Here is a 19,905-nt window from a genome sequence, read left to right as displayed (position 1 = left end):
AGGACGGGGCTTAAGCAGTGGGGGAGTGAGCTGCCACCGCCACCTCAGTGTGGAGTGGCACAGACAAGGCTGCAGTCCCCAGAGCTGAGCGGCTGACGACCATCTGGCGGACACAGCCTCATCTGTGGAGACCGCCGGCTGCCTGGTGATGCAGACCCTGAGAGCTGTGTCCCCACCCAGCCGCCTCACTGAAGTCCCCGCTGGCCAACTTACTTGAGTGGTGGGAAGCGGGAATCCTGCACAACCGAGCTGGGGGAGAGGCCGAAAGGGTAGGGGGTGCTGAGCAGGTGCGAGGGGATGGCTGGGCCCCCTGCCTTCTCCTGGGGGAGCGGGGGCTCCACAATGAGGCGTTCCCGACCTCCACTGCTGCTCCTGGAGCCGGCGTCCTGCGGGAGGAGAGCATCCGGTCAGGGCGGGAGCCTGGTATAGGCCACTGCCCACAGGACAGAGCCAGGGCTCCTGACTCACAGGAAGGCTGTAGATTTAGTTCATGTTCTAGAAACATCCTTTCCCTAAGGCTTTCTACAGAAAACATGGTGCATGTGGTGTGGGAAGCAGTCTCGGGGCCTGTCTCCCTCCCTGGGCCTCCTCAGTTCAACAGAAGAACTAGAACCGCCCCCGACCCAGAACCACAATGTGCGCAGGTGAAGGATGCAGGGCGGCAGGGGTTCCTGCCTCCACTGTTGCTGGTGTGGACATCCAAAGGTCACACCAGACACACACCAGGGCAAGCAGACGCTGTTGGCACCCAGCACGCCATGAAGCGAGTGCCACGATGTAGCCAAGACGTCAACAGCGCCAACAGCTGCCCACCTGACCTCAGATGTCTTGGCCCCAGTGCCCACGTGGAGGACAGAGGCCATAGGAAGCTGGCACTGCCCCCGGGCTGAAGGTGCTGGTCTGCCCCCAACCAACTCCTGCGGTGGCCCTGGCCCTGGAGTCCACCAGAACAGGCAGCAGCTGGGCCCTGACTGGCCAGCTGGGGTACTGGCCTTCACACACATGGTGGGGCAGGGAAGGCGACAGCTCGCCTGTCCCAGGCTCCTGGACAGACAGTGGACCTGGGTGTAGCTGGGAAGGTGACCCAGAGGACTCAAATGAGGGGTCTGCTCTAGGCACAAAGCAGGAGGAGGCAGTGGCCCAAGGCCCACCTCTCTGGCTGAGGTCCCTGCCAAGTCCAAGGATAGGCCGTGCCACCCCCAGCCACACACAGGCCACCCTGCGCACCCATCCATGCGGGGTCCAGCCCGGAGAAACCAGAGCGTGAAAAGGTCTTCTTGTTCCTGTTATTCGTGTGACTGAGCGGGAGGCAGAGCAGGGCTCAGGGCCGCCCAGATGGGGGCTGTGCTCTAGACTCTGGATAGCTGCCAACCCAGGTGTCACTCTGTCACCGGGGCAGCCACTCTCAGCCCCAGCATCTCCCCCATGTGGGGACAGCACTGCCCAGACCTACCCTGACCTGGGGGTATCTGAGGGCCATGGCCCTGCTGGCCCCTCCGAGCTTCCCAGGGATGCAGAGTCACGGGAACCCGGCCCTTCCTCACGTTCCATGTGGCCGCGTCCGGTAACGACTGCTGATCGGCGGGCCGCGCTCCTGAAGAGCACCAGCCCCGCTCTGCCTCCCTGAGCCACGAAATGCCGAACACCCAAAAAACAAGGAGGCTGTGGCCGTCTCCCCACAAAATCAGCAGGAATGATGGCCCAGGGGCTCTGAGATCTGCCCCACTGTGGAGAGGCATCTGTCTCCCAGGGGCCGTGCCTGTGTCCCTGACCCCCCAGCCCCTCTTCCTGGGCCCATCCATCTTCACGGTGGCAGACGGTGGCCCGGCAGCAGCACATGGCACCCGCGCAGAGGCAGTGCAGGCAGCCCCGGCTGGCGCCTCCCCCACTCTCCACCCTCCAGGAGACAGTCAGCGAGGATTAATTGGAGGAGCTGCTGCCACCGCCGCCTGGAATCTTCAATGAGAGGCAGCATCTGCTCCCTTCCCGCGGGCTGAGCCCCAGCCCCCCTTCTCTGCAGGGTCCTCCTGGGTTCACGACCTCTGACCTGCCCTTCCAGGGTGCTGGTCTCGAGGGTGGGAGGTACACATGGGCACTGGCGCCCTGCGTGGGGCCGGGAACGTCCTATTGAGGGGCCAGCGCCTGGTCTTGGGGTCTCCAGCCTGTGTCAGCAACCGGGGTAGTGGGGGAGTGGCCGAAGGGCCAACCTGACCTTGGGCCATCCTGTCGTGCCTCGTGCACACATCAATGGCATGTGACCGTCACAGCACCTGCTCAGAGGTCAGCGGAGCTGATGGCACAGCTGCGCACGGGCATGCGGGGGACTCAGGGCGGCGGAGGTGATGGGCGGCGGAGGTGATGGGCGGCGGAGGTGATGGGCGGCGGAGGTGATGGGCGGTGGAGGTGATGGCACAGCTGCGCGCGGGCATGCAGTGGATGTACCAGCAGGGTGGGGGCCTGGACATGGCAGGTGCATCGCCAAGCCTGCCCATCTACCCCAGCCCCGTGAGGCCATTTCCAGGCTTGGCTTCTATATCCTGCCTCACACCCCTACCCTACCCCGCACAGGGTCAAACATCTGAGGAATGGAGCACGAAGCAGCAGCTCTGTCCCCAGGGCTTGGGATGGACTGAACGAGACTGAGTGGCCCCTGGCCCCCCAGTATCCAGGTAGCACACCCCAGTGAACACCAGGCCCAAAGCTAATGGGCCTTTGAACTCCCAGAAAGGGACGTCATTTGCTCAGTCACCCGGGGGACCTGGACTCCCCGTCCCAGGCTGGTGGTGAGGCCTCCAGGACAGGAGGGAGACGATAGCCAAGGAGCTCAATCATCACCCAGCCCTGGGTGGCCAGAGTCCGAAGAGGGCTGGAGGACAGACCCGACCCGAGTACGGCACCCAGGGAGAAGCTGCCGACAGCCCAGGCCTGCCGCCCTCCTCCACATGCTGCCTGAATCGCAGGCCAGGTCAAACGGCAGAGCACAGGGCCCCAGCCGCCCCGCCACAAGGAGGGGCCTGTCCTCGGCCCAGACACGGCCCTTGAACCCCTTTCCCCTCAGCCGAGGACAAAGCCCTGCTCACAGGCCAGATGGCACCTTCCTGGCCTGGTTGAGGACAAACAGGGAGTTCAGGAGGCTGGGGGGCAGCCAGCAGGCGGGGCAGGGGCCCGGTGAGCCAGACCCAAATGTCTGTGGCTTCCGTCTGGCTGGCACCCGGCCAAGCCTGGCAGAGACACCTGGGAACTAGGTCAGCGGGGCCTGGAGTGAGGCATAGGGCTGCCCCCCACCCAGGCAAGGCCCGGCAGGCTCGGCAGCTACCCCCAAAGGCACCCCGAGAGCAGCAGCCAGGGTCCCACTGCCGTCTTCACAGACAGACCCATCAGGGCGCATCTGCGGGCAGCTTTTCATTTCTGAGCAGCGGCTGCAGCCGCAGCTGCAACGATGAAAGAAAGAAGGTGGAGGAGGGGCAGAGGGGGTGGGGGGAAGAAGGGGAGGAGGCAAATCCGTCATTCTCCGGTGATTAGAGCAAGGGTTCCACAGTCAGACAGGCAGGACATGCCCTGTTAGCTTTAAAACAGGCTTTTTCATCTCATTTCTCCTCTCGCAGCTCCCACTACCTGGGAGAGAGCGGTGACCCCGAGAAGGGGCCGAAAAGCCTCCGGCCTGGCGCCCCCCACCTGCATCTGCGGGCTCGGAGGCCCCTCACGACTCGTGGCCAAGGCTTTGGGCAGGGTGGGAGGGGAGCCCTCTCTCCACCTCCCCGCTCCCTGAGAGGATTAAATTCCCCGCTGAGCCTCTGTGCCCGAGTGAGCGGGGAGCCGTACATCACCTGCTAATCCAGCTCCCAGCCCTGCGCCTTCCCTGGTGGCACCATGTTCCATTAAGCGCCGAGGTGGGAAACTGCTGCAGCAGGGCTGTCACGCCCCTGCTCTGCCCTGGGCTTGCTCAATGTTCCCAAGGCGGTAAGGACCCTCCGAGGAGGGACCAGCTCAGAGTGGAGGCGTCACCAAGGAAGGCGCTGGAACCCCCTCGAGGCGTCCTGGGCCTAGGCCAGGAGCTCCAGTCGGGGTCAAGGCACTGGCTGGGTGCAGGGTCCCGGCCGGTAGAGGCTCCTGGTCCAGGCTGGGGCAGGGAAGCGGCCTCCCGTGAGTGCGGGCGCAGGCACCAACAGCCAGGCCCCACTAGTGGGGCGCAAGGAGCCTCAGCTGTTTGAGTCACGTGATTCAGGGCCCCTGTGGTCAAGGCTGACCCTGGGGGGTGGCCTCTGGAGGCAGCGAGGTGGTAACAACTCCCTCACCCTCCCTCAAGCCAGAAACAGGGCCGCCTTGGGCTGCTGCAAGCCCTGTGGGGTATGAAGGCCCCTCTGGTCTGGGTCCACCCTCCAGGCCACGCCCTGCCCTGCTGTCTCCAAACCTCACATGAAGCATGAGTGAAACTACGAGAGGCTTCGGGGGCAGAGGAGGTCCAGCAAGATGAGGACCCCGGGCAGGTTTGTCCTCTCAGCCAGGGAAGGCGTGAAAAGAAGCAGAGGCAACGTCAGGCCCCGGGGGTCCCAGTCCAGGGCTCCCAGGGATCCCCACTGCGACCCTGGATCAGGGCCTGCCCGGCGGCTGTCACCTGTGAACTGAGGCTGGCTCCCTTCCCACACCTCTGGGGATAGAGGACAGACAGGCCCTGATGATGACCAGGTGGCTCCCACGCCCATGTTCCCCGGCCCCCGGGAAAGAGGGCTGGTGCAGGGGAGTACCACTCCCCTCCTCCCCACCTTCTTTGTGGTTTAATTAGTATTTCCAAGTGGGGCCGTCCCTCTGGGAACTCAGCAAAAAAGTCCAGGCGACAGCGGCACCGGAGAATCGTTTTTAATTAGGAAGGGCCCGTTCCAGGCTGCGCGCCAGGCATGCGGGCTGGGGGAGCTGCAGGTAGCCACCAGGGGACGCGCCAGCCCCAGGCAGGGGCGGAAGAGCAGCTCCCAGCGCCAGCTCCTTCCACACAGGCAGGCCCAGTACAGCGCGAGGGGCGCACGGACATGAGGAGCCCTGAAAACTTGGGGAGGGGCCTCCGCCGGGAGCCCCAAAAGTAAGACAGAAACACAAAACCCACCAGATGTCTTGTTCTGATAGCTTCTGGGCTGGGATCTTTCCTATCTCAATTCTTTGTTGAGTTCACAGACTGTGACGGTCACAGGTAGTCTGCCGGGTGTTCGGCGTGCAGACGCCACTTTACGGCTTGACAGTGCTACAGCTGTGAACCGGACTTCCACCCCCGCCCAAATCCGTGTGTTGGTGCCCTGACGCCCAAGGCCTCAGAACGGAACTGCATTTGGAGACACAATCTTTCAAGAGGTGACTAAATGAGAATGAGGACATGAGGGTGGGCGCTAAACCAACTGACTGGTGTCCTTACGAGAAGAGATCAGCACCCAGACACGGAGACACCACAGATGACCCAGGGAGAAGGCAGCCACCAGCAACCCAGGACAGGCCTCTGGGGAAACCCAGCCCTGCCAGCCCCCAGATCGTGAACTTGTGGCCTCCAGAACAGGAGAAAATAACGGGACACCCCCAGCGGGTGGTTTCTTCCGACAGTCTGGGCAGACTGATGCGTGGGCCGAGGTACTCACCCGCACAGGGCCTCCAGGAGGGTGCCGCTGTCACTCACCTCCCATTGCAGGGAAGGAGACGGAAACTCAGAGTGGGGGAGGGGGTGTCTTTGGAATTTAAACTCAACCTTGAAAGCTCCAGAGCCCCCAACGGATGCCTGAATCCAGCCTCCCCTCAGAAGATGCTGGGCTCCCTGCCCCGCCCCACTCACCTGCCGGCTTTCACTCCTCCAGACGCCATTGACGGTTTTGGTTGGAGCGATGGTCACCACGGGGGGTGTGCTGGGCACGCTGTGGCCCCCAGGGGGGACGATGATAGGGCCCATGGGCACGCGCTTGGGTGTGCTGGCAGGGGAGCTATGGTTGGTGGCCGGAGAGGACACGGGGGACGACTCGCTGCTCAGTGAGGACCCTGTGGAGGAGAAGACGGTGGTCTGAGCGGGAGAAGCAGTGACAGCTGGGGACCTGAGTTCCAGCTGTCCCCCTGCCCCAAGTGAGGCACCCAGAGCACCAGGTCTACCAGCTTCGTGGGCCCCCACCCAAGACAGGCAGGCAGGAGACACCCCTCCTGAGGCCCAACTGGGTCAGCAGCTCAGTCTACCCCAGGCACTCCCTATCCCTTCGCCCCACTGACCCTGGTCATGTGGCACAAAGCACAGATGCTCTGGTGCCCAGGGTCGCCCACTGCCACCAGACAGGAAGGAGCCTGGGCAGGGCAGGCAGGACCAGCACCTGACATCCCTGAGTGAGAGACGAAGGCAGCACCTTCTGGGACAGACATGGAGCCCCGGAGTTAGAGAACACACGTGTTTCTAGATGTCATGAGCCAGTGGTCTGTGAACATCCCAGGACACACAGGCCAGCCGGGCCACGGACCCTGCCCCGCCGAGAGGCAGCTGCACACGTGAGCAGCAGAGACTCCAAGCCTCCAAGTCTTCCCAGGGAGCCCCATGTGCTTGGGGGATGTGGGGGTCACAGGAAATGGCACCCCCTCTGGGGGCTCCCGTCAGACTGGGGAGACAGGGGGCTGGAGGGTGGCAGGAAACAAACATAAAAAGTGGTCGGCACTGGCTGGGCACGGTGGCTCATGCCTGTAATCTCAGCACTTCGGGAGGCCGAGGTGGGCGGATCACGAGGTCAGGAGACCGAGACCATCCTGGCCAACACGGTGAAACTCCGTCTCTACTAAAAATACAAATATTAGCTGGGTGTGGTGGCAAGCACTTGTAATCCCAGCTACTTGGGAGGCTGAGGCAGGAGAATCGTTTGATCTTGGGAGGCGGAGATTGTGGCGAGTGGAGATCTCGCTGCTGCACTCCAGCCTGGTGACAGCGTGAGACTCCATCTCAAAACAAAAAAAGAGGTGGTCAGCACCCCTCAACGGGGCCCAGGCAAGCAGGGACGCAGTGCGGTGGTGGTGGCTGAGGAAGCCCAAATGGCAGCCACTCAGGGTGACCCTGGGGGAGTTTTATTTTTACATTTCAGAAACTGAGATGTAATTCACCATCTTTAATGATGCATGTCAGGAGGTTTGCCTAGGTTCGCTGTTTACAACCACCACCACGACCTACCCCAGAACTCGCCCCTCGTCTCAGAAAGAGCCCCCCAGATGCCGTGGGGATGGGAGAATGGGTGGCTGCAGCCCCGCTGGTAGCAGGGGGAGGGTGCAGGGCAGGCAGGAGGGCTCAGGGCCTGGGTGACAGATGGCTACAGCCAAGAGGATACCCCAAGGGCAGGGGGTGTGGACGGGCAGGTGCAGCAGGGGTTTGGACAGGGGAGGACAGGGAGAAGTGTTCCCAGGCCCTAAGGGAGGGGGCTCCCTCTATCACAGAGCAAAACTGCCTTCTCAGACCAGGGCTCCCCTCTGTTGCCTCCCTCCCACCCAGGTCAGAAAGGGACCAAGCATGTGTGGTAGCAGGGGTGGGGGTGAGGATGTCCAAAGGCACCTGCTCCAAGAGTCCTCCTATCCCCAAGCAGGTGCCAGCCTCACTTCCACAGCCCCCACCCCTTGTTGTGGGGGTCAAGTCCCCATGACTGAGGACAGAGCAGCTCCCCAGAGGCTGCGGCTGCTGGTGGGGCCTGGGGCTGGGCCTGGGGCTCCGGAAGCTCTGCTGCTTCTGGGTCAAGAGCCCAGCCTCACGAGGCTCGGGGGGGGCACAGCTGCACACACACACCCCCAACTCCAGCTGACCTGCGGCCTGCAGGGAGATCCCATGCCGCTCACACGGTTGTGAACTTGTACACAGGTCAGTGTCCAGCTCACCCTCCCCAAGCCCCTGACACAGGCCTAGGGAAGCTCTCCACCCCCAAGAGCCAAACACAGCACCCAGTGTCCAGCACAGGCCAAGGTCCCCAACAGGGCAGGCCACAGAGGTGGCCCTGGATTCTACGGTATCACAGCACAGTGTCCGCTGGGGCAGGTTCCAGCAGGAGGAGACACACGTCCACCCACCAGCAGCACCGTGTGTCCGGGCAGCCACACGTCACAGCCGCTGCGCAAGCTCACACCTGGGCTCACGGGGACAGGTGCTGCTGTCTGAGGCGGTGAGGTACAATTGGGCACCTTCTGTTTGCAAAAGCCCCACTTGGGAGGCACCCGCAGCCCGGGGCATGGCAGAAGCAGGGGTCAGATGTCCCTTCCAGGAGAACCCCAGCCCATCGGCTCCCGGCATCCTCCCCGACTTCTGTTCAGAACTGGCCTTGGTTCCAGGGGCAGAAGCAGCCTCTCCCCGCTTCACTGCGTCCGGAGTGGGCACACACACTCGCCAAAGAAAACTGCTGCTTACAGGGGGTGCCCAGAGTCGTCAGGCAGCCAAAGTGGCCTCCACGGTGTGACCGGGAGGCAGAGGTCCCACAGGCATCCCCGTGTGGAAACAGAGCTTGGCTCTCCAAAAGGTGCTCCCTTGGGGGGCAGCTGCCCCGTCCCCAAGGCACAGTCCTGTCGCCTCCTGCAGAAACGCTATCTGGGCCTCTTTAATGTGGATTCCTGGCTTGTGTGCAGCCTGCAAAACTGGACAGGGCAGCCCCATGGCAGACACTCAGTCCAGTCAGATTGGCCATGCCCCAGAGCAGCCCGGAGGCACAGTCACATTCTGCCCAGCAATGAACTGCTCAAGGAAAGGCCCCCACCTCACCACGCTCCCACCCACTGCACCCTGGCCCAGGTAGGGAGGGAGGCTGAGGGCTGCTGCCCCTGAGGCGTGACCCGCCCCCAGGCCCCCAGATGGACCAGCCACTCACTCACTGCCCACACCCCGAGAACTCCACCACCCCAAGTCGGCTGGGCCAACCCCTGGGACTGGGTACTGTGCCGGCGGGATACTAGATCCACCTGAGGAAGGGAAACGCTGGCTGCAGGGCAGGGCACCATGCCCCTCACCTCGGGGCAGGGGGCGGCACAGGAGAACAGGCCTCAGCCCTCCTATCTGTGGGTTCGTTCTGCACACTGGCGGTCTAGCTGCTTTTCCGTACGTATTTAGATTTTGAGAAAAAGTTCACTTAAAGTTTTTTTGGGGAAAATCCAAAAACTAGGGAAAGGATCTTTCTTTCAAAAAAAATTCCGCGGAATCTCGGAATTGTTACCGAAGTGGTTACCGCTTCACTGAGCTATGATTCCGTCCCGCGTAACTCACCCGCCCAGCGCACGGCCCCCCGGTTCCAGCACATTCAGAGCTGTGCGACTATCACCACAATCCATTTTAGAGCATTTCCGTCACCCCAAAAGGAAACCGGTACCCACGAGCAGCCACTGCCCTCTCCCCCAGGCCCCGCACGCACTGGCTTCTGCGGAGGGGCCTGTTCCAGAGACTTCACATCAAGGGAATCCCACCGCGTGGCCTCTCGTCTGGCGTCTCTCACTGGGAGCCGCGTTTTCACGGCTCATCCACGTGGCAGCACCTAAGAGAATCTCTCCTTCCTGAGGCTAAGTGACAGTCCACTGTGTGCCTCTGTTCACCCACTCCTTACTGGTTTGCCCTCAGCTGGTGGCATACAGGCTGGGCCCACCTTGTGGCCGCTGTGAACAGCACTGTGCCCACCACTCTTTTTTTTTTTTTTTTGAGACAGGATCTCACTCTGTTGCCCAGGCTGGGCTGGAGTGCAGTGGTGCAATCACAGCTCGCTGCAGCCTCAACCTCTTGGGTTCAAGCGATCCTCCCACCTCAGCCTCCTGAGGAGCTGGGACTAAAGGCATGTGCCACCGGGCCCGGCTAGCGGTTTTTTTTTTTTTTTTTTTGGTAGAGACAGGGTCTCGCTATGGTGCCCAGGCTGGTCTCAAATTCCTGGGCTGAAGCGATCCTCCCGCCTCGGCCGCCCACAGTGCTGGGATTACACATTGCGAGTAACTGCGCCTGCCTCACCACTCTTCTTCGTGGGATGCCCTCCTGTGCACCCGGCTCAAACCCAGGGTGACCCCATCTAGATTCCAGTAGCTGTGAGTGCAGGAAATGTGGACATCTGTGCTCTGGAGCTGAAAAAGGAAATAAAACCAAGACACCAAGAGCCGCCACCCCGTCGAGGCAGAGGCTGCTGAGAGCTCACGATCCGGGCTCCTGCTGCCCAGGGGAAAAGTTGGGGCCAACGGCCAGGTGGGCTCTGGGTCCTCCCTGGGGACCGGACAGACAGCGGGGAGGTGGGAGCAGGAGCCCCCCCATGTGGCAAGCCTCAGGGACCTCAGACTTCTCTGCACCCCAACTCTACAAATGGGGAGAACCTTGCAGCCCATGCCATAAGGGGGTGCAGAGACCCCGCACTGCCCCATCCCTCTGAACCCCACTTCCCAGAGAGATCCCTCGCCATGACCAAGGCAGCCTCCACTCCAGAGTCTCTGAATGAGCCTTGTTTCTAAGCACCAGTGGGTGAGGAAGTGAGAGGAGTACGTGAGCGGCGGGCAGCTTCTCTGGGGAAGGGTCTTGCCTGGGGCCAGGGGAGGCCATTGACACTCAGCGGCCTAATCCCTGCCGAAGGATGCTACTCACCAGACCAGCCAGCTCAGCCTCGATCGATGCCCCCACAACGCCAGGCCCATTAGCGAGGCTGGCGCCTGGCCCTCGAACCCTCATTCTCACCGCGTGGCTGGAGCAGGAAGGTCTGTGATTGCTGTAATTAACTGGCGGTATTCAGCCAGGAGTTAGTCAATGAAACGGATCCGGATTGGAGATGACAAGAGGCAGCCCGCGTCCGCGTCACCTCTGCTGTCTGACCTCGAAGATTAGTGCTGAAGCCCACGGGCAGATGTAATTAACAGCTGACACCCGAAAGTCAGCCGGCGAGTAGATTGAGGGCAAAAACAGGACTGCAGCACCACAGCAGCACCTGTCAGCCACCCAGGCTCAGGCCCACCCCGCCAGGCAAAAACCACTGGCACCCCGTGAAGAGTCATCAGTCTTTAAGAGGCGCCTGGGGGCCAGGCCCCAGGACCACTCTCAGGGCACTGGAGACCAAGGCGGGCGTGGCCTCACCTCGGTCAGGCCCCAAAGCCACAGGCCCTGGCCAGACCAGCAGCGAGCACGGAAGGAAAGGGGAGGGCAGGGCACTCTGAGGGGTAAAGACTCCCCGGCCGAGCTCAGGCACAGGCATTCCCCGGCCGCCGTCCTGCACGGCCCCGACCCACCCCAGAGCCTGGCCCCACTGCAACCACTCAGGGGAACGGCGGAGAGAACAGAACGGGGACTAACGGACGTGCTTCCCTAAAGAGAGTCCCTGGAATGTCTCTGTGAGATGCCCACTCCCACAGCCAGGGCTGCCCACAGCTTAGCAGGGCCAGAGCCCCAGGGGGCGGCTCCGGCGTCCACAGTCCAGGCCTAGCCCATGCCTACTCCATGCTGCCGATGGCGACACAGACGAGGGGCAGTTTGAACAGGCAGGTGAGTGACAGACCCATCACAGCCCCTCAGAAGGAGGGTCCCCAGCGGCAATCTGCCCCCTGCTTTCAACCATGCAGGGGCAGGTGCCGGCCAGGGCGGGAACCCAGGGGACCCTGTGTGTCTGCTAACCTGGGGGCTCTTCCTGTCATCTGTTCTGTCCCCAAGTCAGTGTTTAAAAGTTTCTTTTTAATTAAAAAATATTTTCAGAGACAGGGTCTCTCTCTGTTGCCCAGGCTGGAGTGCAGTGGTGCAATCATGACTCACTGCAGCCTCAACCTCCAGGGCTCAAGCGATCCTCCCACCTCAGCCTCCGAGTAGCTGGGACTATAGGCGTGCAGTATCACACTCAGCTCCCAGCTCAATCTTGAAACAGCTCTGGGCAGAGTCCACTCAGCAGGAGCCTCAGCGTGCCACGTGCCATGACTCTGGAGTAGCCACGCCAACGGTGATGCCGGCTGGGCCCTCGGCCGGCGTGGGCTGGAACAGCTGGAGGGCGGGCGGGGCAGGTCCACAGAACCTGTGTCTGCCTGGGCTGCTCCTCCACTCTCTACCCTCACCTACCGAGCTGTTTCCATCCAAAACCTAGGAACCCAGCCCCGGCGGACTCGTGGCGACATGGACGTGGAAAGGAGCCTGGCCAGAGGAGGTCCAGTCCCTTTGCCCGGGAGGCCCAGAAGGCCCGTGGGGGCCACAGGAAGCCACCAGCCAGTGAGTAGGCAAGTGGGACAGGAGCCGAGTCACCCCAGCCGCTCTCCTTGAAATCTGCCCAGCTGAACAGGAACAGCAGACCCCAAAGGAAAGAGCCAGTCAGCTCCCCGCCCACTGGGAATCACGCGGGTCTGGGAGGTGAAGTCCCCATCGCACAGGTGACGAGAACAGGCTGGGAGACCTTCTGGAGTCACTGCAGCCCTGGCACACGGGACAGCAGGCACACCACAGCGCAGGGCTGAAGTCACGCCACGACCCCCCGCGCCCCAGGGAGACGTGGGAGACGAAGTAGTAGCAGCCGCCCTACGTGGCTCCCAGGACGGGCCTCTCCCAACCTGCGGCCTGCATCCACCCACGAGGCCCCACCTCACAGCTGCGAAGGGTGGTGGGCTGTCGGCCAGTGGCGGACTCCCATACCCACCCTGCCATTGTGTGCCACAGTCATCAAACCCAAACTGACAATGGGAGGTGTGGGTTTCTAGCTTGAAATGCGTTTTGCCGGGACCGATTATTTGCTGAACAGCGTGAGCTGAGATGCTGGTCCCTGGGAGCCGGATAGTGCCGGGAGAGTCCGCGTGAGGCCACAGGAGCTGAGACGGGTACCCCGAGGGAGGTGGGGCATTAGGGTGAGGAGGAAGAAAGAGGCACAGTGGTTGCGGGGAGGCAGAGGGTGCATCGGGGAAACTAGAAAAAAATCACCCTTATATCTAAGTGGCTAGGGGAAGCCTTGCCTCCATTATCCCAGGACAGGCCCCCACCGGCTGACACGCCAAGTACTGGGCCCCTCCACCATGCCCAGGGCTCCCCACTGTGCAATGCGAAGAAGAGGTCAGGATAGGTGGTGGGGTCCTCTCCACCGGCCTTGCTCCCCTCCGCCCCTGCCCCCCGGGCCAGGAGGACAGAGGGGCACGCTGAGGACGCCGCGGTGCTCACACCTGCGCTGGAGACAGACGGGCTCCAGACGCCTGTAGAGCCACCGCCACCGCAGACTGACACCCACGCGAGGCGCGCCTGCCAGGCGGGATCCTTCCTCCGTGTTTGTTTTGCTGTTTTCTTTGAAAGGCAGATTTCTGAGGCAGTGGCAGAAAGGGGGAGCCTCTCCCCCGCCCAGGCCGGCTCCACGGCAGAATCACTCCCACGGCAAATCACGAGGAAGGCTCCATGGTCCCTGCTCACTCAGGCGGGATCTTGGTTTCAGGTGGCACCAGGGACCAAACAGTAACCAGATCTGCCTCCCCTCTCGCCTGCAAAGCCAGTGACAAGACGAGGCAGGCAGCCAGCAGACACCACCAGGGAAGGTGGCACAGGGCCCCGCAGGCCTTGATGACAAGAGAGCAGTTCCAGCCCCACAGCCACCACCCGTCAGTCCCGTCCCTGTGGCCCAAGCTGGGCTCTGGGTGGCTGGGCCACTCCTGCCGCAGGTAACACAGCGACTAACACCTGCTTGGAGAGGCCTCTGGCAGCTTCCAGGGCAGGTACCATGAGCCCCTTAGCTGGTGTTAAGGGAGCAAAGTGTGGGCAGGGAAGCCATGAGTCCCAGCCACTGGGCTGGTGACAAGAAATGGGGTGGGAACGGGCTCAGACTCTTGTGCGTCCAAGCCCAGCTCTCTGCACCATGGGTGGTGCTGGGGTGAGGTGGGGCTTCCTCTCCAGCCAGGAGCACCTGCTCAGAACTGTCCTCCAGATGGCAGCTCTCCCAGCCCACCTGGGAAGGCTCTGGTGCTACCCTGTTCCCAGAGCACTGGCCTCCCAGAGCAAAGGCCCACAGCATGATCGCCCCCAACTGTTTCCCAGGGAGGAGGTGCCCGGTCCCAGGTGCTGCCTGTGCCTCCTGGAGCAGCTGAGGACACGCAAGGCTCCCCGTACCTCCACCCCCCATCGCCTTGGCAGACGGGCACTGCGTCCCCGCGGGAGGCTGCTGCCTGCTGCGTACGGCAAGCAGATGCCACACAGCTTGTGAGGGCGCCTGGCAGCAGCCCTGGCTTCGTCACACAGCAGTGGGGGCGGCAGTGGAGGCTCCACGGCCTGCCCTCTGCAGGGGCCAGAGGGGAAGGGCCAGAGACACCCGGCAGCCCCCAGCCTGGACAGCTCCAGGGCAGGCCCAACAGCTGTCAGACCCCAGCCCGGCTCAGGGCTGCCTTCAGGGTGTGGAGCTGGGGAGCCTGAAGCACAAGGCACAGGCGTTCCTGGGGCACCCTCGGGGCAAACACCTCTTATTCAGTCAACAAGCACCTCCAAGGACAGGGATGATGTGGGGATCCCGACACACCCGCAAGGCAGGCTAGGCCTGGTGCCCAGGAGGCTCAGAGGGGTGTCAAAATCTGTCCAGGGCAGGGTTTGGGCCATAGGGCTGGGACCCACCCCTCAGTCTTGGGACTCCTAGGCTGGCATTTCAGATGCCTATCGGGGTGGTGGGGTCTCTCTGTGCAGAAGAGGTCCTGGCAGGAGAAGCAGGGAGGGAGGTGGTGGCCAGGCCGTCACTCCGAGGAGGTGGGGGGGGGGGGTCTCTGCTTGTACCCAAGGGCCTGGTGCCACCCGAGAAGCCTGGGCTATGGCAGGAGCTGGTCCACCCGCACTGGAGGGAGGGCTGGGCGGCCCCCGGGACACCCCTTTGGTGGCTGGGACAATGTGGGAGGAACAAAGAGATCAACAGCCACCAGGGCAGAACAGGGCTCAGACTGGAGCCTGGGTCGGTCACTGGGAAGGGGCCAGGGGTGCAACCCAGGCTCAACTCGGGATCACGCCCAAACTTGCAACCCAAGGCTCCTTCCAGAACGCGCTGCATGGGGCTTGGGCACTCCAAGCCCCCCTTTCTCCCAGAAAGTCAAGACAAACAGGCAGCCACCCGGCCCTGCCTACACCCTGCACCGCTGGGAGAAGAGGAAGCCACCGAAGGCTCCCGGCCCAGAGCCATTGACGGGGGGAAGCCATGGCGGACCCACACCTTCCCACCCCACCGGGGCAGCACACACCCTCCCCAGGCAGATGATAGGGGTCACTGGGGTAGGAAGGAGACTGGGCGGAAGGCGTGGCAGTGGGTGGAGGGGTGTGGGAGGGCACGTAGGAGGTGAGGGTGGCAAGAATGGGGAAGGTGAAAGGAGGCAACATCAGGGTGGGGGGCAGGGAAGGGAGCCAGGGTGGAGGCCTGCTGTATTGACGCTCATGCCACCATGCCCGGCTGCGGCTCATTCTCACTGAGGCCCCACAATTCATGAGATAGAGACCTGCTCCTCACCCAAGAAACAGCAGAAGCTCAGAGAGGCGAAGTGGCCTGCCCAGATCACACAGCAAGGAAGGAAGGTGGGGGTGTGCATCGGCGATTCCCAAGCATCCGCCCTCGCCCAAGGAGCCCTGGCCTCGGGAGTGAGTAGGTTAAACGGTCAGGCTGGCTCTGGGGATGGGTGTCTGGCCCCGTGCTGGTGGGTGGGTGACTGAGCTTTGAAGATGAGAACACATCTCAGCCTCCAGAAATATAAATCCCAGGGAGGGCCTCCTTTTCTTCTCCTTCCTAGTCTTTCTCCTGGGGCAGCGCACGCCATAGCTTCGTCTGAATTGAATTTTTAAACTGCACCCTTGAGACACAATGAGAGGAGAGACGTGGAGGCAATCGCGGTCAGATGGCAAAAAATGAAAGGCACTTCCAGAAGTCGTCAGGCGCGCACTGGAGAGGAGGGTCAGTGTGAGTGAGAAGGCTGCTGCAGGCGGCCGGGGCCTGGTGGACCCCCGACGAGGGGCCTCGTGGGGCAGCACAGCCTCTGCTGTTCCCTGGGTGTGCCAGCCCTGCCACCTCTCCTGCCACCTCCCCCTGCAGCTCTGGGAGCTGCCCTGCTTCCATCCCTGCCCCCTCTGCCCGGGACGTGCCATCGCCAGGAGGCAGCCCTGGCTGTGGGCCTGTGAGTTGGCCAGCTCAGCCGCCAGCCCGCAGGGGCTTGGTGCTCTCTTGGGCACCTGGCAGGCACCAGAGGGACCCCGCCCCCTGGGAGGTGTGGCTTTCACAGAGGCCCAGTCTCCCTTTCTGCGGGGAGGAGGCTATACCTGCGTGGCAGGGGGCTGGCTACGTTGTCTCAGGCACGAGTTGGGGGTTGGAATTCCCCACACCACTTACAACGTGAGACCCGGGCAAGCTGGGGGCTCAGTTCTCATCCACCAGAGGCGAAGGCTGTGTGAGCAGTACAGCGAACCCGCCAGGGGCACAGCAGGCGCTCGATACACAGCTACTGCCGAGATGACGGCGGGGAGGCCCTCACTGGTCCACCTCCAGGATGGAGCAGAAAGGCAGCTGCGGGTTCGTGGCCCCACCCAGCTCCCCCTACCCGGGTTGTCCCACCACGAGAGGCAGAAAGGGCTGTCACGCCACAGACGGCCCACGAGGACCAGGAGATGTCATACTCAGAGGAGTCCAGACACACGCCGCGCCAGCCCCTCTGTACAAAATGCCCACCGGCACATCTACAGAGGCAGAAAGCAGACAGCAGCCGCCAAGGGCTGAGGGAAGACGTGGGGGCTGAGGGCAAATGCAACTGGGGTTCTCTTAGGGGTGACCTATATGTTCTAGAATTAGATAGTCACACAACTGTGTACGAAAATCACTAAATCACGCACTTCTACAGGGTGAATTTTATGGCATGGGAATTATAACTAAAAAAAATTTTAAATAAAAAATCCAGACCCCTCCCACTGCCAAGTCTGCCGAAGGTTCCCCCTGCTGCCCTCTGGCGCAGGTGGGGAGGTAGCAGAAGGAACCTGGGGGGCCCACATGTCCCCACCGTCACCCAGGATTCCACAACCCGCAGGGAGGCAGGGTCAGCACGCTGACGGCCAGGCAGAGACTCTTGTGTGCCAAACGCCAGCTCCCTGCACCAGGGGCAGTGGTGCTAGGGGTGGGAGGGGCTTCCCCTCCAGCAGGGACCACTGGGACCACCTGCTCAGAACTGTCCTAACAGTGGCTCTCCCAGCCCACCTGGGAAGGTCTGGCAGCAGCAGGACACGGGCATGACCCCACCCGCTGCGGCTGCCGTCTTGCGACTTGACCTTTGTGAACCTCGGCCTTCTTATCTGCCCGAGGGGCCTGGGAGGGCTGCCGGCCAGGTCCACGGACGGGGAAAGGTGAGGTCAAGGTCGGTGTGACTCCATGAGAATGGGGACCAGGTGCACTGAGTGGCTGAGGTCACGAGAACGAGTCACCCAGTCCCTCCTCATCCAGACCAAGGCCTGACCAGTGATGACCAGATGGAGACTCATCAAAATGGAAGTGGGGACGACAAGGGCCCAGGCCCAGCTAAGGGCATCGCAAGACCCGAACACTGCTCCACAAACCCTGGCGTTCCCAGCTCAATGGGGGTGACTTGGGTGAGTGAACCAGTGGGCACATAGCTCAGGCAGTGGCACTGCTCGCCCGCTCTCCTGACCCTCTGCCACCCAGTTCCCAGGCATTCATCCAGGGGCATCTTTCCTGCAGGGCAACCACCCTGGGGGACCCTTCCCAGTGCCCCGGTTGCAGCTGAGAGGGAGGAGGCCCCGAGACCATGGTGTCTGGCCTCCTGCCATGGGTGCCCAGTGGTACACTTTGTTACTGGCCAGTGGGGACCAGCAGCCTCTGGCACTCAGGCCGCCCGCTGGCCGAGCCACCAAGCCAAGTGCTTGGGACAGCCTGGGGCAGCGGAGCAGAAGCGACTGCCCTATGAGGCAGGCTCCTGCTGTGACGCCCACGGCCGCTGCCAGGCCCAGGGAGGGAAGGCAAGTCTGAACACCTCTCCACCACCTTCCTTGGCGAGGAGGGAAACCTGCCCTTTCCTAACGACGTCCTCCGCAGCGTTACCCGGGGTGGAGCCCAGAGGCCCTAAAGCAGACACAGCTGCTGGATGAAGGCAGGATGCAGGGGTAACCCAGCCCAGGCAGCACCAGCGCCAGCCGCTTACCACCCGTGGCCTCAGAAATCCCTCACCAGCCCTGGTTCTCCTGCCCCCAAACGCTGGGAAAAAAGACAACTGCGGCAGGAGGAGCCGGGCCAGCTCTGCCCTCGCTTCTCTCTGCCCCTCTCAGGAGAGCCCAGGTGTCGACTCCAGGCTCAGCTTCCTCCCGGGGTCTGTCTCCAGTCGCCTTGTTCACCACCCCGGAGAGTCCAGGATGCCTGGGGGGCCACCGGGCAGGCAGTCTGCCTCTCCCCAGCCATCTGCCTGCAGCTGCCTAGCCTCCTGACACAGGTGGGGCCCATGCAACCTGGCCCGTTCAGGCGTGGCCAGGGAGTCCCCTGCTGAGGGCCTGGAGGGTTTTCTGGTGGTCCCGCCTGTGCCTGGTTTGCCAAGAAGAGCCAGGAGGCAAGGAACTGCCCCCTGGTGGTACAGAAACCAGACCCCAGTGGGCCTCCCTCCTGGGCCAGTGTCCCCCATCCATCAACGCCAGCTGTGTCCTCTCGCACTCCCCCACCCTCCAATGAGCAGCAGCAGAAAGGACCCAGGAAGGAGACACTCAGAAATGAGAAGACCCCCCAGCCCGCCCTGGTCAGGGCAGGTGTCCCCTCTGCCAAGCTGGAACCTGGATAATATAAAGACGGATACAGCTCCTGCACGTGTTGCTCTGTGGCCACCCTGGAGGGCCCTGGAACCCAGGATCCTAACTCGTGGGCCTTTGAGGTGAATGAAGCAGATGCCATTGGGGTCCCTGTTTCCTCAGCTCCCCTGCCTGTAAGCAGTGCGTCCAGAGGGTGTCCGAGGCCGGAATCCACAGGGCCAAGGCCCCCAGCAGCTCCAGCCGCCTAGTGCGCCTCCCCATTCGTGCCAGCAGCAGCCCGGGCATGGGCAGCCAATGGTCATCGCAGGCCCCAAGAAGTGCCCCAAAACCAGAGCCAAAGGGGGCCTCTTTAGAGGTTCACTGCACAGACAGGAAAAACGAAGCTCAAAGGGTCAGTACGTGCCCAGGGTCACACAGCAGGTCCTGCCCAGGTGATACCAGAAGCCAAGGCTCCAGACCCCAAGGGGCCGCTTGTCTATGCTCCCCCCAGTCTCTGACTCAGGGAGTTAAGCAGTGGTGGCGACAGCTGTGCCAGAGACCCCTGCTCCAGACCAGTGTGTGTCCAGGGACACCATGTTCTCTGCCACGTCTGGAGGGGGTGGTTGAAGCCTGGGCAAGGGGCCACTCAGGGAGCACTAGGGCCTAGCTCTCCTGCAGCCTGGTCCAGGGCACCCACCCTCCTCCCAACCAAGTCACAGAGCTGGCAGGAGGACCTTGCTATGGCCAGACATCCCTACAGTGACTCCGGGGGCCGAGGAAGGACAGAGGCAGGAGAGACAGAAGCACAGAGGCAAAGCAGAGGTGCTGGGGCGGGCGGGCTGGCCCAGGGTCTGCAGCTCAGACAGCACTGCCTGCTCCACGCAGAGCACACGGCGCGGGAAAAACGAGACCTGCTGTGCGCGTGCAAGCCGGGCGGGAGGCTGAGTCCCCGGCCTCGGCCTCGGGAGCCGCTGCTCCCCCCACGCGCAGCCTGGCGGGCCCCCTTACCTCTGGGCTCCTCCGCCTGTTTGGCGAGCTTGCGCAGCGCGGCGGCAAAGCTGGAGGATGGCGCGGCCTGGGCCGACAGCGCGCTGCTGGTGGCGGGGCTGCCGCTGGGCACCAGGGCGCCATTGAGCGGCGAGGGGGTGAGGGGGTTGACGGTGGCGGTGGTCCTGGTCGCGGTGGAAAGCATCCCTAGCGAAGGGGACTTGGGCTCATGGCTCATGCCTGAAACAGGAAAAGAAGAA

General features: G+C 62.7%; 1 protein-coding gene across 10 annotated transcripts in view; it reads right to left on the bottom strand.

Moving 5' to 3' along the window:
- Nucleotides 1-19,905, bottom strand: part of GSE1 (Gse1 coiled-coil protein) — a 504,329-nt gene that overhangs the window by 21,821 nt on the left and 462,603 nt on the right. For 6 of the 10 annotated variants that reach the window (XM_073015620.1, XM_073015622.1, XM_007994254.3 and 3 more), the window contains 3 exons: nucleotides 19,667-19,885; nucleotides 5,810-6,009; nucleotides 214-386 (listed from right to left, as the gene is read on the bottom strand). In XM_073015620.1, the coding sequence (XP_072871721.1) occupies nucleotides 214-386; nucleotides 5,810-6,009; nucleotides 19,667-19,885 (592 nt within the window). The remainder of the gene's footprint in view (nucleotides 1-213; nucleotides 387-5,809; nucleotides 6,010-19,666; nucleotides 19,886-19,905) is intronic. The other 4 variants (XM_073015623.1, XM_073015624.1, XM_007994259.3 and 1 more) reach the window with 1 other exon arrangement.

Source organism: Chlorocebus sabaeus, chromosome 5, assembly GCF_047675955.1.
Source record: "Chlorocebus sabaeus isolate Y175 chromosome 5, mChlSab1.0.hap1, whole genome shotgun sequence".
In the NCBI taxonomy this organism is placed as follows: Eukaryota; Metazoa; Chordata; class Mammalia; order Primates; family Cercopithecidae; genus Chlorocebus; species Chlorocebus sabaeus.
The sequence above is the reverse complement of the archived record's forward strand: the minus strand, read 5'-3'. Positions and strand labels throughout refer to the sequence as shown.